Genomic DNA, 16,353 nt, shown 5'->3' with positions numbered 1-16,353 from the left:
TAGTAAAAGAATTGCAAAGTCACATGCTTAACCATTAGGTCTGATGGGGAGTGTAAACAATACAAAAAAAACCCATTTATTGATTGAACATTTTCCATTTGTTCATCAAAAATGGTAGGGAGCATTTGGATAAAAGCTATGTGTTCGTGTAATTAAAAACTGATCTTATCACATGTGTAGATGGGAAGAAAATAAAGTTTGTATAGACACAATTACACCTGGCATATGTAACCTCTGTGAGTTGTCGTAGCAATGATGATAATATCATCTGTTCCAGGACAGATACTGCATAGCGTGAGCAGATTCTGCTTGTTTCTTTCACTTTTCCAGCTGCCAGTCAGAGGTTTTTCGCACCTTCTGGGTACATGCTCTCTAGATAATTCACACCTTTCTTCTTTCCTCCTCAGATTCCTCCCTTTAACCCAGCTTTTTTCCGTTCTGTGTCTGAAACAGAGCTAAATCTAGCTGCCATCATGGGGATGGGAGGGAAAGTGGGGATAGGTCTTGAGCATGCAGAAGAGTTTCTTTCTGGACTTTCTTGGAGCTGAAGCAATTATGGGGCATAAAGATTGATTTTTGCCCTGTATTCCCCAAGCTGAAGCATGTTCAGCCACTCTGTAGGAGTAGTATATCTGCGGTCTGCTAAGTGCTTCATCAAGGCTATAAACGTGAGTTGTTGGAGAGTCCAAGTGCTAAAAATCAAGGGTATGTGAGAATTTGAAAAGGCTCGTAATTTGGACAAATTAGGATAGATTTTTGCAGGGACAGCCAAGAGCTCTGATTCCTGCCAAATGTATAACTCTGAAGTTACTATGTATTTATTCATGCATTGAGAAAAAAGTGACGCAGCAGCCAATCTAAAATTAAGAGCCTTTGCATCACAAATAACTTGTAGATGGATAGACAAAAAAATAATTTTATTTCCATTGGCTTGTTAAATAAATGCTTGCAGTAATTCATAAACTTGTTTATATTTCTTCACTGTTTGTAGCTCTTTATCAGATAGTTTCTTTACTAGCTCCTTTAATCTTTCCATGGTTGAGCAGCCTTCCAGGCCTTGACAGCCCTTAGTTACCACAGTAGAGTTGTCTATAGGAATCAAGTTTTCACTGAAACAAATCCTAATAGAATTGCACTTTGTGTGTCACCAGTTTGTCTTGAAGTTTCAGTAGGCACTTTTACATTTGGCTGGCCAAATTGAAAACACAGACCAGGCTATGATTCTTATCACTTTGGGGGCTCCATGAATGTTTAGGCAACTAGATGTTTTCACAAGGATATTTGGATGCTTAACGTTAGAGTCATTGTCAGCGAGCATGACAGTGGTCAAAGTTCAAAATCATAGAATCATTTAGGTAGGAAAAGACCTTTAAGATCATCGAGTCCAATTTAATTTAAAGACGTTTTTACTTTTCTGGTGTTCATTTCTTTCTCTTTATTTGCAGAGAGCAATTATAGTCTCTCTGAGGGGAACCCATCTACTCAGTTTTAGTTTTCTTAGTATCTGTTCTAGACGTTCACATTTTTTGAACATGGGTTGCCAGAACTCTGTATAATACTCCATGTGTGTGCTTATTGTGTCTGGAACAATAATTTTTATTCTCCAGTTCAGCTGATTATATCTTACCTGATAGCATCATGAGATTCCATTTGCCTCTTTGTCACGCGAGTGGCTGACATCATTCCTGTAGCAGAACTATAGAAGTGTGTCATCTTCTTATGAAAACAGTTCAAAGAACAGAACAGTTTTTCATAAAATCATAGAACCAAAAAACAGGCCAGGCTAGAATGGTCCTTGAAAGATCATCTGATCTAACCTTTTGTGGGAAAGGAGGCCTAGATGAGATTATCTGGCATCCTGTCCAGTCGCATCATGAAAACCTCCAGTGATGAGGACTCTACCACATCCCTGAGGAGTTTTTTCCAGTGAATGATTGTTCTCACTGTAAAAAAATTACATCTTATATCAAGATGAAACCTCTTCCGGTGCAACTTTTACCTATTGCCCCTTGTCTTCTCCATGTGACTTCTTGTGAAGACAGTCTCCGTCCTCTTTGTAGCCACCCTTTAAGTGCTCAACCCTTTCATTTACTTCTAATTCTGAACCTATTGAGTTGAAAATAACTGAATACGTGAATAAAGAATTCATAATTTAATTCTAAATGTATTTAAAATTATCATGCCTCCAAGCATTCAAAAATAGTAATTCCATTCTTTCCCTTAGGTAGACTTCTGTAGAGCTTCATGTCTACAATATGTATAACTATGGTAAAAATGATCTCAAGAGTAAAACCACACAGTCTTTCCACAGAATAAACAGAGGATTCTACATTTTTGTAAACCTTTAGTAAACCATTGTCATTTCACTGAGCTCAGGCATAAACCTAACTGAGATATGATTGTAGAATGTCTTTTCTGTAAGACAAGAATCATTATGTATATTTTGGTATATTTCTGCACAGATTTATGTAAAAGTTACAGATACTGCACCCCTACATCCTGATTTAATCTCTTGGACAGTGTGTACTTAGTATGTCTCCATTAGTTTTGATTTATTTCAGTAGATTCTGATCTCTTCCATTGCCAAGTCAAATTTTCTCCACTGATTTTAGGCTATTGAAGTCTCTGTAGGCATAGAAAAACAGTAATCTTACCATTGGCAGTAGAAATTTGCTCCATGTGGTGCATTTGGTGCAGTGCATTTAAGTTTCTGTACCTTATTAAATACAAACATTAAACATTCAAATTTTAACACAAACATTTTTGCACAAAGTCTCTCCAGGTTGTAGTGCTTAATCTTGGGAACAGTCCAATTAATGTCATATAACATTAGCAAATCTACTGAAAATCAATGACAACTGCTACAGTAATTTGCGTACGTGACATGGTTGACTTCAGGAAAACAAAAACTTACCATTGTTTTAGGAGTTCGTGTAATTGCTGTACAGTGAGTAAAAGATGGAATTGGAGCCTGTGCTTTCAATTTTCATACATATGCTACCTTCAAACTGATCTCATAAATATTTTTGTATAACTGCATGTTAAGTACCCTTCCTGGCTCTAGAATGACTACTTAATGCCCTAACAAAGATACTTGTAGATATACTGGTACTGATCTGGATAGATTTCAGCGGTTTTTTAAGACCTTCTTTAAATTATTTGATGTGAGTACTGCTTGTCTGTAAGACTTCTGTTAAAAATTAAAGACTTCTTTTCAGTAAGACATGTTTTGTTCACTCCAACTTTCTAAAAACCTCTAGGAGAGTGGACCAACAACATATAAAGGTTATTATATAGAAGCTTTTCATGTCAATGGAAAGAATTTCTGCAAAATCTGTAAAGGTAACATGATGCCAGCTGCAGAACTGAAGCAAACTGAAAAAAACGCAAATATTCGTTTAGGTCATTTTTTTATTATGATCATTGCAGATGTTACTGTAGTACATACAGAGTTTATAGGCAAGAGAATCAGTGTCTTTAAATCTTTAAGTCCTTATGAAAAACTCATTCTTAAACTGGTGTGCCTATTTAATGGCATGGATGGATTGAAATTTGAATATAATGTAGAACAGGTATTCCTATTAATTAACTTCACTGGATTTGCTAGATTTCTGGCTGATTTGTCACCATCCTAAACATGTCTTTAAAAATACAATTACAGAAAATAAGTAATTAAAAGAACAAATGACAGGTTGACTCTGATCAGTTTTATCAGACTGTTTTCACCTTGTGTATTGGTCCAGGAAAAGATATGTTCACTGTCACCCATGCCAGACTGGTGAATAAACAGACACCGGTAGAGCAGCAAATCCTGAATCTTTCAGAAGACACTGAAGCTATTGCACATAATCATCTCAAATGTTGAGTATCCTGATTTTAGTTAATATCTTCTTCAGAATACTATTTTTAAAAATGAATTAAATGAGCTCATAATGGTTTTCTAATAGGTGTTCTTTTCATTTCTGACTGTATTCAGTTGAATGCAGATACTATGAAAGTAAGCAATATATTTACAGCCACATGGAGATTAAGACAACATGCAGTGGAGATGATGAGAATATCAGTAGTGTGGCAGCACAGGCAGAAATGCAATAAACGTGAAATGCAAATACCTTCATTGATTAGTTCTGAATACATTCTGCTTCTACACGTGGAGAAGAACAAAATGCAGCCCATCTAGGCAAAATATGGAGCAGAAAAATTTAATCACATTTCTCTTTTTTTAGTCACTCAAAACATAAAATAGGAGCAAGTGCGCTGCGGGGGCTGGGCACAGGAAAGATGCACGAAGTCATAAAAATGACATTTTGGGCATATCTTCCAATCCACTGCAGAAATCATGCTGTTCTCATTAGTTTCTCCAAATGCCGAGGGAAGCCCTTCTGATGAACGTGAAGAGCAGTTACAGGCAGTACAGTTATGTCCGGACTATGTCCTGGCTTCTAAGGATCAAGATTATATCAGTGCAGCGTGCTCTGTTCCTTCCTGTGAAAACCAGAGCACAGGAAAGTGGGGGATAATGTGTGTCTGGATGGAGCAGGAACATTTGACATGTGCTTATGGGAATATGGGCACAACAGGGCATGACCTTAGATTTAAGGACTGGAAGTCTCCCAGTTCCCACAGTATAAACATATTCCGTGACAGCCTAAGTGCTGCTGTGAGATGGAGCCAACAGCCCAAGTTAAAGTACACACTCTCTACTGCTGGCAAAACTTTGGGGTTTTCGGGTTTCAAAACTTTAAACCACTTGGCACAGTCTGCAACAAATGCTTCTAGAGAGACTGACTGGTGAATGTGCTTGTATTATTACAAGAATAAATTAACTGAGAAAAAAAGAAGAGACATTGATGTGTTTGGTATGTATTTGATTATACTCAGATTTTTTTTTTAAATGCAAGCTTCTTTGGGTGATAAATTGAATCTTTCTTTATATCTTTCTAACTAGTGGCTGGATAGACACCTTCTCTGTCTTAGAGATGGGAATTTTTTTCAGGGAATAAATAAGAAATGTGTAAAATCAAAATACATATTTTTAAAATACATTTCAGACAGACAGGAACAGCAGGAAGTTCTTAGCAGCGTGCCACTTGCTGTCCAGCAGCGTGCTGCGCAGCAGGCGGTGTTTCTGCAGCTGTAAGGCTGCTTCTCCACACCAGTTTCCTGTAACTATTCCACCAGTATGCGGGGTTTTCTTTTCTCTACTTCCACTCTTCCAAATGGCATAAAACCTTTGGCCCCCAAACCACTGTACTAAGGTAACCTCTAGATTGAGCAATGGTATATGCCGGTGTGAACCCCAGAAAGCCGATCCCCATCATTTTCCCTAGTAGGGGTTTGGCAAAGGATGATTGACCGGTCACCTTCTAGCATGGATTTCCTTTCTGCAGAAACTGATGGGAAGCAGAATGGTGCTCAGTGGTGGAGCAGGTTATGGCTAGGGTGTGCAGCTAGATCTCAAAGCTTGGAAATTTAGATAACAGATCTGTTAGTGGGACCATCTCTGGTAAAATACATTCAGTAGAGGCATATATCCCAAAACCACATTTTGACAAATCCTCTCTTTCTCCTCAAAATATCAAAAATGGAAAAGTCCTAAGTGCATGAGGTATTAAAAAACATATTCCCATTCTTTGTACCAATACTGCTAACCCTTGTTGTCATTAGCTGCTGAAATCAATTTTTCCCTCTTTCTTACTTTGCTCCCACTGCCTATAGCTCCCTCATCCTTTTTTTTCTTCCTGAAGTGTATGGAGTTACTATTAAATTTAGCAACTTACAAACAATACTTTAGCTTTAGAGCTACCACCAAAGGCTAGTTTGCTTCTTTGTTGTTTTTTAAAAAAACAAAATTGTTTATGGCATTGTCCCATAAAAACCATTAACTGGAGACTTAAAGGAAGAGAAATGAGCCTGCATTGCCTCTGTGCAGTACTCCGGAATGGGGTAATCCATCTGTTATGGAGGTGTTGATTAAACTATGTAGCCTAAAACGTTGCTCCTTTTCATAAGTAAAGTCTCCATACTGTTGCTTTGACTCTGCAAGCTTTTCTACAGCTGCTTTAAATTAGGAATGTCCTTAATGAAGATGTAAACTGGTCTATAACATATTTTATTGAAAGCTTTAGAGAATTTATGCCATGCTGCTGACCAAACAAACTTTCCCAGTGGGGTGCTGTTCACTGCATTCTGTGTTGTGTTGTGTTCTCAAGTGACATCTTGAAGCATTGCAGGTGGTTTGGCACACTTTTCTGCGCTTCCAAGTTGCTTTAGCAGTACTCCTAAAGGCACCAAAGACCTGGAAAATGACGACAACAACAACAACAAAAAGAAAAAAAAAACACCAAAAAAACCAAACAGGGAAGCTCCTTGGTGTTTTTAGAACAGAACTATCAAAACCAAAGAAAACAAAAAAGGATGCTGAAAATGAGGAGCTGTGAGCAACTTGAAATGAATTTCACTGAAGTTAAAAACAAAACAAATCTCCACAATAGTAGCTCACTGAGAATCAATCAAGACGCCTTTATTAGACGTGTGTGAGCTCGGCTCTGTTGTCTCTCACTCTGTGTGTGAGACTCCTCCTCGTGTTATCTTGCAGCAGAACCCCGTATTTGCAACCCTGCACTGCAGCTGCCTTCCCACCATGCGGCCCCCAAGCACCTGAGGCAAGAGGTGCTCCGTGTGGGATCTGCTGCTGCACACCCCACAGCCCTGGCACACGGAGCTGCTGCCACAGCCAGCAGGCAGGGACTGTGCTGCTGATTGAGCCTGTCTCTAGAAATGTTCTGCTAGAAAGCACGCCACTACTCTCTGTCTCTTGACGTTTATATGTGGTACGCATGATACTAGTCATTATAATATGCATGCGTGATGAATATTTCATCAGCATATTCATAACCATCTGAAGATACATGGCTGGTTTTGTTCACCTTTCAAAATTAATTTGTTCAAAATATTTTTAAATAAATATATCCAATTGCATTTGTCTTTTTTCCTAATCAACCTAAAAATGCAGTCTGTTGGTGGTGCTTTAGTAGAGAAAAAGGTTTGCAAAAATATGAGGGTATTTCCAGCCAATTAAAGGAAGAAATTTGCTTAAATAAAACCAAACTTTCTTGCAATGTTTCTTCCAGATGCAGAATGATTTGTTAGAGCCATTGTGTTTTACAAAAACAGAAATTTGAATTCAACCTCTATAATAATTTATGTATTTAGTATGCCATTTACTGTAATGGCATACTAAAAGTGAGCCTTTTGCTCTCATTTCACTATTGTGTACTGCTCTGTTGGTCCCTGTGGGTGAACAATATATGAATCTCCACGGTTTCATAACTGCCTTCATTTTACCACAGGAAAACAAAGTCTGTTCAAATGCTCTGGTGCTCTGATTTAATGAGACAGAAAGTGCTGCATATTATCAGAACTATGTTTCAAGCTGATCTAGGTGCACTCCAAAAATTCTGTTTCATCCTTCTTGTACAACAGTTCAATTATTAAAAGCTAAGCGGCCTACGTGTCGGTTCAGATTCATTGCTTGCTAATTCTTCCAGTTCACTGTTTCAGCTGCAGAGCTGAAGAACATCCATGTCTAAATAGAGTATGCAGTGATGAACCAAAGTGGTTGCTTTTAAAAGCTGCGTTCCTTTATATGTATGACAACCTAGAGAAGGGCTATGCAATTCAGCCATTTTTATGCTTACTGAGCAGTATATTCTTACAAAAGCACTGGTGAGAAGACTGCATCGCTTTTTGCAGCTACACATCTTGCTGCTTTAGGATATCGGCAGTGTAGTTGGGTTGTCCCAGTCCCTGGATGAATTATTCAGGCTCTTGACATCAGAGGTTTCCGTTAGCGGATTGGCTGGTGCTCGGATAATAAAATCTTTCCACAGCAAAACAGTGGAGAAGGATGATGGCAGTGAGACCAGCAGAACTGCTACCTTCGATACAGCTGGCTTTGTCTGGCTGTTGCATCCCTGCAAGAATATGTAAAGATGTTTTTAAGGTTTGGCTTCATGTGAATTCTCTGATAAGAGCAGGTGGAGGGATTTGTGCAAGAGGCCTGCATTTCCAGTGAAGGAAAAAAATCAGATTGTTCTTGGAAAATTACTTCTGGCTGTATTCTAAAGAAACGCTGCACACTGCACGAGACAGGAGTAGCAGCAGCAGCAGCAGCCGCCGCCGCAGCAGTAGCAGCAGCAGCAGCAGCAGCATTATTTATGGCTCGCTACAAAGGTGCTGGTGGCAGAAATGTTTCGTCGTTAAATCTGCTTCCTGGGTTCTTTCAGTACCGGCAGGGTAAGTGGTGCAAACAGGGAGCTGACAGTCCTTGCAAGTGGGGAGAGCGTAAGAAACTGTATGACGCATGGGTCTTGTGAGTATAGATAAACAGTACCTCTGCAGAGAATTTGTATCAGTTTAATGAATTTCCAGGGAAATTTGTAAAAAGCGTGTTTATCATGGAATTTGCAAAATCAGTGCCCTACTTGTGTTACATTCAGACATAGGTTTTACAGTGGTAAAATCTGTACATTTTAAGCCTATACAAAATAAATGCTAAAAAAAAATATGAAACTTTATTGTTAATAGTTACTGTTGGACTCATAAAGAATATATTGCTTGCATATATTGCCTTGAAACAGATTATTTTGAAAAGCTATTTCTGCCGTTTGTTGATATGACTGAAAATGTGTATGTCTTCTGCTGGTAAGCATTTAGAAACCAGGAGCTGGTTGTCTGATTTCCAGTTGTTGCCAGAAGGCTGCTTCTTAAATCAGCAGGATGCACTGGAACTACAAATTAAGGAATCATTTTCACTCTTTTTGTTGATCAGAAGTTTGACTTCTGAAGGCCCAGTTCTTTTTTTTTTGGCATGTTGTTATTGTATCGGGGTTGCTGGGGAATTTTAAGTTACAGAGGTCTGAATGAAGCCAGAGCCAGACTGATTCTGTGGGCGCTCAATCTCTGTCCTCACACCTACTCACACACAACCCAATTCAAGTGTGCAACTACTTCCATTGACATTAATTGGTCTACCTGTGTAATTGCTTGTCAGAGCAGAGCTGACGTTTACTGTATGTCACAAGGGAAACAGCTTGTTCATGGTTAGAAACCATACATTGAGAAGTCTGTTTTCCAGAACGTAGAAACAATTATCATGCTAAAGACATCCCCTGCCAAAAATAGTCAGTATTGAATGAAGCGCAATGCTGTATTTTGAGTGATATTTTTCATAACTTGCCTGTCAGTGCAACAAGTAGATTCATGAACATGAATCTAGTAGATTTCGTGACCATGAAATCAATGTTTTAAAAATGATGTAAAACAGCCTACCCAATGAAATCAAAGAAAAGGAAAATAAAGAATGCCGGATTATTTTCTTAGGCATGAAGCGTGCTAATCTAGCAATAGATGCTGGAAGTATATGTATCTTTTTTTCCTCTGGTATTTCTTATATGTGAGATATTGTTTATGTGTAAAGAAAATATTCCTGAGTCATAATGCACAAACACTTTTTGGGAGCTTGTGTGTGGTCAGGGAGCCATCGTTGTCCCACTTAAGAGAACATTTTGGCTGACAAATTTTGTGTGGCGATTTGTATCTTCATGTACGCTCATTGTGGAGCAGCATTGCATGAGTGTAAATCAGGAAGCTTATTAGTAGTAGTGCATCAAACGTAGTAGTTATCTGTTCCAGAACTTTAAAAGGGATTAAAGGATATCCCATTTTAATTTTACAGATGTGAAAGAGATGAAATCATTATTCAGTGTTAACACAAGTCAGTAGCAAAGGCAGTATCTAAAATTAGTTTTTCCATCTGTAGGTTTTGGAACAGGCATGTGTTATAAAAAATAGATGTTTAACAGCAATTTTATTTATTTGGATTTTCTGTAGGGGAATGAAAGTGCTTATTCAGAACCGATGACGGTAATAAAATGATTTGTTTTTCAGTAAAATGGGTATTTCCTTTTATTTTTTAAAGACAAATCTCCAACATAAAAACCTGAATGCCCCTGTTGTGAAATTATTCCATGTGTCAAACCTGATTCCCTACAAGGAAGGGACAGGACTTCGTGGATTGGTTATAGCACGGTGATTTTCTTCCCTCTGCAGCCATGACCCTGGCTGTTGAAGTTGGAGGAGCTCCTTCAGGAGCTATTTTTGTCTATGCAGCTGGCAACAGCCTCTGAGGGACTGTCTGAGAATCAGTGAAATTTCGCTATAAATCAGACAAGTGCTTCAAGACAGGACTAAGGGAGGTAGAAAGTAGCAGTATAGAAACTGCCTGAACTAGCTTAATGGTTCCTCCCTGGCAGGATCTTCCAGAGGACAAATAAGCTTGATAATGCAATTTCAAATCATAGAATCATAGAATCATAGGGTTGGAAGGGACCTCTGGAGATCATCTAGTCCAACCCCCCTGCCAGAGCAGGGTCACCTAGAGCAGGTTACACAGGAACATGTCCAGGCGGGTTTTGAATGTCTCCAGAGTTGGAGACTCCACTACCTCTCTGGGCAGCCTGTTCCAGTGCTCTGTCACCCTCAGGGTAAAGAAGTTCCTCCTCATGTTTAGGCGGAACTTCCTATGTTCAAGTTTGTGCCCATTGCCTCTTGTCCTGTCGCTGGGCTCCACTGAAAAGAGCCTGGCCCCATCCTCCTGACACCCACCCTTTAAGTATTTATAAGCATTGATAAGGTCACCCCTCAGCCGTCTTTTTTCCAGACTGAAGAGACCCAAATCCCTCAGCCTTTCCTCATAAGAGAGGTGTTCCAGTCCCCCAATCATCTTTGTAGCCCTCTGCTGCACCCTTTCCAGCAGTTCCCTGTCCCTCTTGAACCGGGGAGCCCAGAACTGGACACAGTACTCCAGGTGCGGCCTCACCAAGGCAGAGTAGAGGGGGAGGATGACCTCCCTCGACCTGCTGGCCACGCTCTTCTTGATGCACCCCAGGATGCCATTGGCCTTCTTGGCCACAAGGGCACATTGCTGACTCATGGTCATCCTGTTGTCCACCAGGACTCCCAGGTCTCTTTCCACAGAGCTGCTCTCCAGCAGGTCAGCACCCAACCTGTACTGGTGCATGGGGTTGTTCCTTCCCAGGTGCAGCACCCTACACTTGCCCTTGTTGAACTTCATAAGGTTTCTCTCTGCCCAGATCTCCAACCTGTCCAGGTCTCTCTGTATGGCAGCACAGCCTTCCGGTGTGTCAGCCACCCCACCCAGCTTGGTGTCATCAGCAAACTTGCTGAGGGCGCACTCTATCCCCTCATCCAGGTCATTGATGAATATGTTGAAGAGGACTGGACCCAGTACTGACCCCTGGGGAACACCACTCATCACTGGTCTCCAACTAGACTCTGTGCCCCTAATCACAACCCTCTGAGCTCTATCTTTCAACCAGTTTTCTATCCACCCCGCTGTCCATTCATCTAACCCACACTTCCTAAGCTTCCCTATGAGGATGCTGTGGGAGACCGTGTCGAACGCCTTGCTTAAGTCAAGGTAGACCACATCTACCGCCCTCCCCTCATCTATCCATCTAGTCATGCCATCATAGAAGGCTATCAGATTAGTCAGACATGATTTCCCCTTGGTGAATCCATGCTGAGTACTTCTGATAGCTTTCCTTTCCTCCACATGCCTTGAGATGACACCCAGAACGAGCTGTTCCATCATCTTTCCAGGGATGGAGGTGAGGCTGACCGGCCTGTAGTTCCCCGGCTCCTCCTTCTTGCCCTTCTTGAAGACTGGAGTGACATTGGCTTTCCTCCAGTCCCCAGGCACCTCGCCTGTTCTCCAGGACTTTTCAAAGATGATGGAGAGCGGCCCAGCAATGACTTCTGCCAGCTCCCTCAGCACTCTCGGGTGCATCCCATCAGGGCCATGGACTTGTGAATATCTAGATGATCTAATTGGTCCCTCACTCGCTCCTCCTCAACCCAAGGGAAGTCGTCTTCTTTCCCTGTTACTTTATTCAATGCCTGGGACTCCTGAGGGCTGGGCCGAGCAGAAAAGACCGAAGCAAAGAAGGCATTCAGTAACTCTGCCTTCTCCACATCCTCCGTCACCATGACTCCTGCCTCATTCAGCAGTGGGCCTACAACTTCTCTGGTCTTCCTTTTGCTTCCAATATACTTGTAGAAGCTCTTTTTGTTGTGCTTGATGTCCCTAGCCAGGTCTAATTCCAAGGCGGCCTTGGCTTTCCTTGTTTCATCCCTGCATGCTCTGGTGGCATTCTTGTAATCCTCCCAAGGGGTCAGTCCCTTCTTCCACTTATTATAAACTTCCTTCTTCCACTTGAGCTTTTTCTGAAGCTCCCTGCTCAACCATGCAGGTCTCCTGCGTCCCTTGGCCGATTTCTTTCTCTTAGGGATGCACCGATCCTGAGCTTGGAGGAAGTGGTCTTTGAATATCAACCAGCTTTCTTGAGCCCCTTTGCCTTCCAGAGCCCTAGCCCACGGGATCTCTCCAAGCAGTTTCTTGAAGAGGTCGAAGTTAGCCCTCCTGAAATCCAAGGTTGTAATTTTACTTCTTGTTGTTGTTTTGTGGATAGTACCCATGATCCTGAACTCAATCATTTCATGATCACTACAACCTAGGGTGCCCCCAACCTTAATGTCCTCCACCAATCCCTCTGTGTTTGTCAGTACCAGGTCTAGAAGTGCTCCTCTCCTTGTTGGCTCCTGTACCACCTGTGTCAAAAAGTTGTCATCAATGCACTGGAGGAGCCTCCTGGACTGTGCATGCCTGGCTGTGTGGTCTTCCCAGCAGATATCGGGGTGATTGAAGTCCCCCATGAGAACCAGGGCCTGCGCTTGTGAGGCTACCTTCAGTTGTCTGTAGAAAGCCTCATCAGTCTCCCCATCCTGATCAGGTGGCCTGTAATAAACACCCACAACAGTGTCCCTCATATTTGCCTGTCCCTTAATCCTCACCCATAAGCTCTCAACCCGCTCTTCATCCGCCCCTAGTGAGAGCTCGATGCATTCCAAATGCTCTCTCACATAGAGTGCAATTCCACCACCACGCCTTGCTGGTCTGTCTTTCCTGAAAAGGACATAGCCATCCATGACAGCATTCCAGTCATGCGAGTTGTCCCACCACGTCTCAGTAATTGCAATGAGATCATGGCCCCGCAACCGCACACAGACCTCCAGCTCTTCCTGCTTATTCCCCATGCTGCATGCATTGGTGTATAAGCATTTCAGAGAGGGAGTTGTGTGTGTAGTTTTGACCCTTGAGATGTGGTGTGCCTTCTGGCTTTCAGAAATACTGGCACACTGGCCCACGAGCGCTGAGCAACTACACCCTGGCACCTCACCAGCAAGCCCAGTACCATCCCCACCCCCCTTCAGATCTAGTTTAAAGCCCTCTCAATGAGCCCCGATAACTCTTGTCCTAGAACCCTTTTTCCCCTGGAGGTCAAGGTATTCCTGCCTGTTACCAGCAGGCCAGGCGTTTTGTAGATCAGGCCATGATCAAAGAACCCAAAGTCCTGCCGGCAGCACCAAGCTCGAAGCCAGGCATTGGTCTGCTGGGTCCTTCTATTTAACCCCTCATCATTCCCCGCAACTGGGGGAATAGACGAGAACACAACTTGCGCTCCCGATCCCTTGACCAGCCGTCCCAGGGTCTTGAAATCTTTCTTCATTGCCCTTGGACTTCTTCTTGTTACCTCGTCGCTGCCTACCTGAAAGATCAAAAGTGGGTAGTAGTCTGAGGGCCGTACTAGGGAAGGAAGCATCCTCTTCACGTCCTTGACCCGGGCCCCAGGGAGGCAGCAGACCTCCCTATGTACCGGGTCCGGCCTGCATATTGGGCCTTCTGTTCCTTTCAGTAATGAGTCACCTATGACAAGGACCCGTCTTTTCTTCTTTACCACAGAGGTTTTGATGCAGGGGGAGGTCTGACTAGACCTTGCTGACGGCTCCAGGGTAGGAGAAATAGGAGAAATATTGTGCTCGTCATCATCCAGGTTCCTCTGTAGAGCACTGTACCTGTTAAGTAATGGCACCTGGGAAGATGGGGTAGTCTTCGGGCAGTCTCGAGTGCAGCGCCTGTTGCGCCGCGCAGGAACTTCCTGCCATTGCCCCCTGTCCTCCAGGTTACCGCCTTCAGTTGAGGTGAGAGAGGATATGGAGCATCCTGTTGCAGGGGTTCTATCTGCCTGCTGGGTTTCTGTCATGGGATGCAGGATTCTGCTCCAGGAATCTATCTCCCTCTCGCATTCCCTGATGCTCCTCAACCTACTTACCTCCTCCCTGAGCTCCATGACTAATTGGAGAAGATCCTCTACCTGAGCACATCTCCTACAGGTATGCCCATCATTGCCATCCGACACTGGCGTAAGAGCAGGGCATACCCTACAGCCCGATGTCTGTGTGGTAGCATGTTCCCACAAGAGCTCCGTCTGAGAGGCGGCATCAGACCTGGTGGTTGTGGAGCTCATGGACGCCACAGTCATCTTGCGAGTAGTTACCATCACTACCTAGCCGGGTAGCAGTCTTTCAGCTCTGTCCTGCACAAACTGCTGTGCAGACCGCAGTGATTGGACTGGTGTGTCACACCCTGCTTGGCCACCCCCTTCTCCAGCCCAGGAAGTACACTCTCGTTGTGGTGCACCTGGGTGATACCTCGGGTCACACCCAGGGAACGCCCACTTGCAGCTCGCTTGCTCAGTGTTTAATTCATCGGTGTTGAAATCTTTAATTCAACATTGTAAACATATTCAAATATACATGCTAATAGTATTTTTTCTAAGCCCCTAGCTGACTTTCTACGTAAAAGCAACTTGACTGTCAGAGACATGGATTCTAGTTAAAAAGTACAGAGAAGTTCTTGGTGCTGAGACCTTGGGTAAATATAATATAGACTTAGATGTCAAATTTGTCTTAGCATTCAGATTTGAAATAGTGTCTTACCGGTCATTGATTTGTTAAGACTTGAACTTTACTGTGAAACTCTTCAAATAGTCAAGTGTCAGAGCATTATTATAAGAATATGAAGTATTTGTTATGGGCAGTTACAGACAAAAATAACTCTCAAAAAAAATATAGTGACATTTCTGGCAAAAACAGAATGCATTTGTTGTCAATAAGGAATACTGTTCTTCCATCTTGTAAATACAAAAGTATTCAGCAATGTCTAATCAAACTGATTTTCTTTTTTTCTCAGATGAGCAAGAGTCAGTGCAGAAAAGGACTTTCACAAAATGGATCAACACTCATCTGGCTAAGGTAATAAATGGCTTTGAACTTATTATTTTTTTTTTTAGATCAAACCTTTTTATCTACGCCTATACAGGCTCTGGAGTATAGAATATGTCAGATTTATTTGTCTGATCAAAATGGCATAAACTTAAAAGGGATGCCCATTATCTGTGCAGCATAGAGGATGAATCTGTTTCAGCATGATAGCGGTCAGCTGCAGTGTTGTAAGTGCTGCCTACAGGCAACCACCCAGCTCCTTTGGCCAAAACGGAAACTGGCCAAACAGTAGCTGCTGTTTCAGCCAGACAAAATATTTGAAACTGCTTTCTGTTAAACAGAAATATTAGCCTTATTACATAGGGTGTATTTGAATAAAACTCGACTCAGTTGTGTAGTTTCTTAGAGGGATCCTGAACTGGTTACAAGGATAAATAGTGCTTCATGAATCCAGGGACGAATGAATTATCTGATGCATCTTGGGATTTGTCATGAAACTATTGTTGCTTCTTCTTAGTACAACCTAAACCTCCTTTTTTAGGTTTTAGCAGAATAAAGACAGTGATTTACACACAATTTAAAAAGTATTAAGCCACAACTGATACCAACTTTATCTGACAACGAGATTTAATTTGGCATTTCCCAGAGTTTTCACACAGCACAGCTTTAACAATAGTTATCAGTTAGTCCAGTAAATTAAAATATTTAAACACCAGAGATGCTCTTGGAAATGCATATTTTAGATCATGAAGATTAATGAACTTGAAAATTGAGCAAGGAATAGCTGCAAGAGCACTGTTTTAGCTTCTCTGTAGAGAATTGGCTAATAATGGCCTCAAAAATAAACAGATCAAAGCAGGAAACCCATATAATCCTATACCGTGTCATTTGGTCTAATGAGACTGTGTGGTACAGCAATGGTATTTATTTATGTTACTGAGGGATGTAACTGAGGAATTTACTGTGAAATGAACTACACTGGCATTGTAAAATTCAACTGCAAGAACAAGGTTATCTTCAGGACTTCCTGACAGTGGATCCTCACTGGACATGAGGTCTATCCCCCATTCTCTTTGAAATAATTTGGAAAAGGTCCCTATGCAGCAGAGAACTCGGGCACTCTATGCATATTCTATTTATTTCAAC

The 16,353-nt window shown here is 41.9% G+C and overlaps 1 protein-coding gene across 13 annotated transcripts in view; it reads left to right on the top strand.

Annotated features, from left to right (window-relative positions):
• SYNE1 (spectrin repeat containing nuclear envelope protein 1) overlaps positions 1-16,353 on the top strand; it is a 311,588-nt gene that overhangs the window by 39,869 nt on the left and 255,366 nt on the right. For 9 of the 13 annotated variants that reach the window (XM_074580430.1, XM_074580428.1, XM_074580422.1 and 6 more), the window contains exons 1-2: positions 7,889-8,298; positions 15,176-15,237. In XM_074580430.1, coding sequence (XP_074436531.1) covers positions 8,220-8,298; positions 15,176-15,237 — 141 coding nt within the window. In that variant the 5' untranslated portion in view covers positions 7,889-8,219. Of the gene's footprint in view, positions 1-7,888; positions 8,299-15,175; positions 15,238-16,353 lie in introns of those variants that run through there. The other 4 variants (XM_074580436.1, XM_074580425.1, XM_074580424.1 and 1 more) reach the window with 2 other exon arrangements.

The sequence above is a fragment of the Larus michahellis genome, chromosome 3 (assembly GCF_964199755.1).
Source record: "Larus michahellis chromosome 3, bLarMic1.1, whole genome shotgun sequence".
Lineage (NCBI taxonomy): Eukaryota > Metazoa > Chordata > Aves > Charadriiformes > Laridae > Larus > Larus michahellis.
Note: the sequence above shows the minus strand (reverse complement) of the source record. Positions and strands in the feature narration are given on the sequence as shown.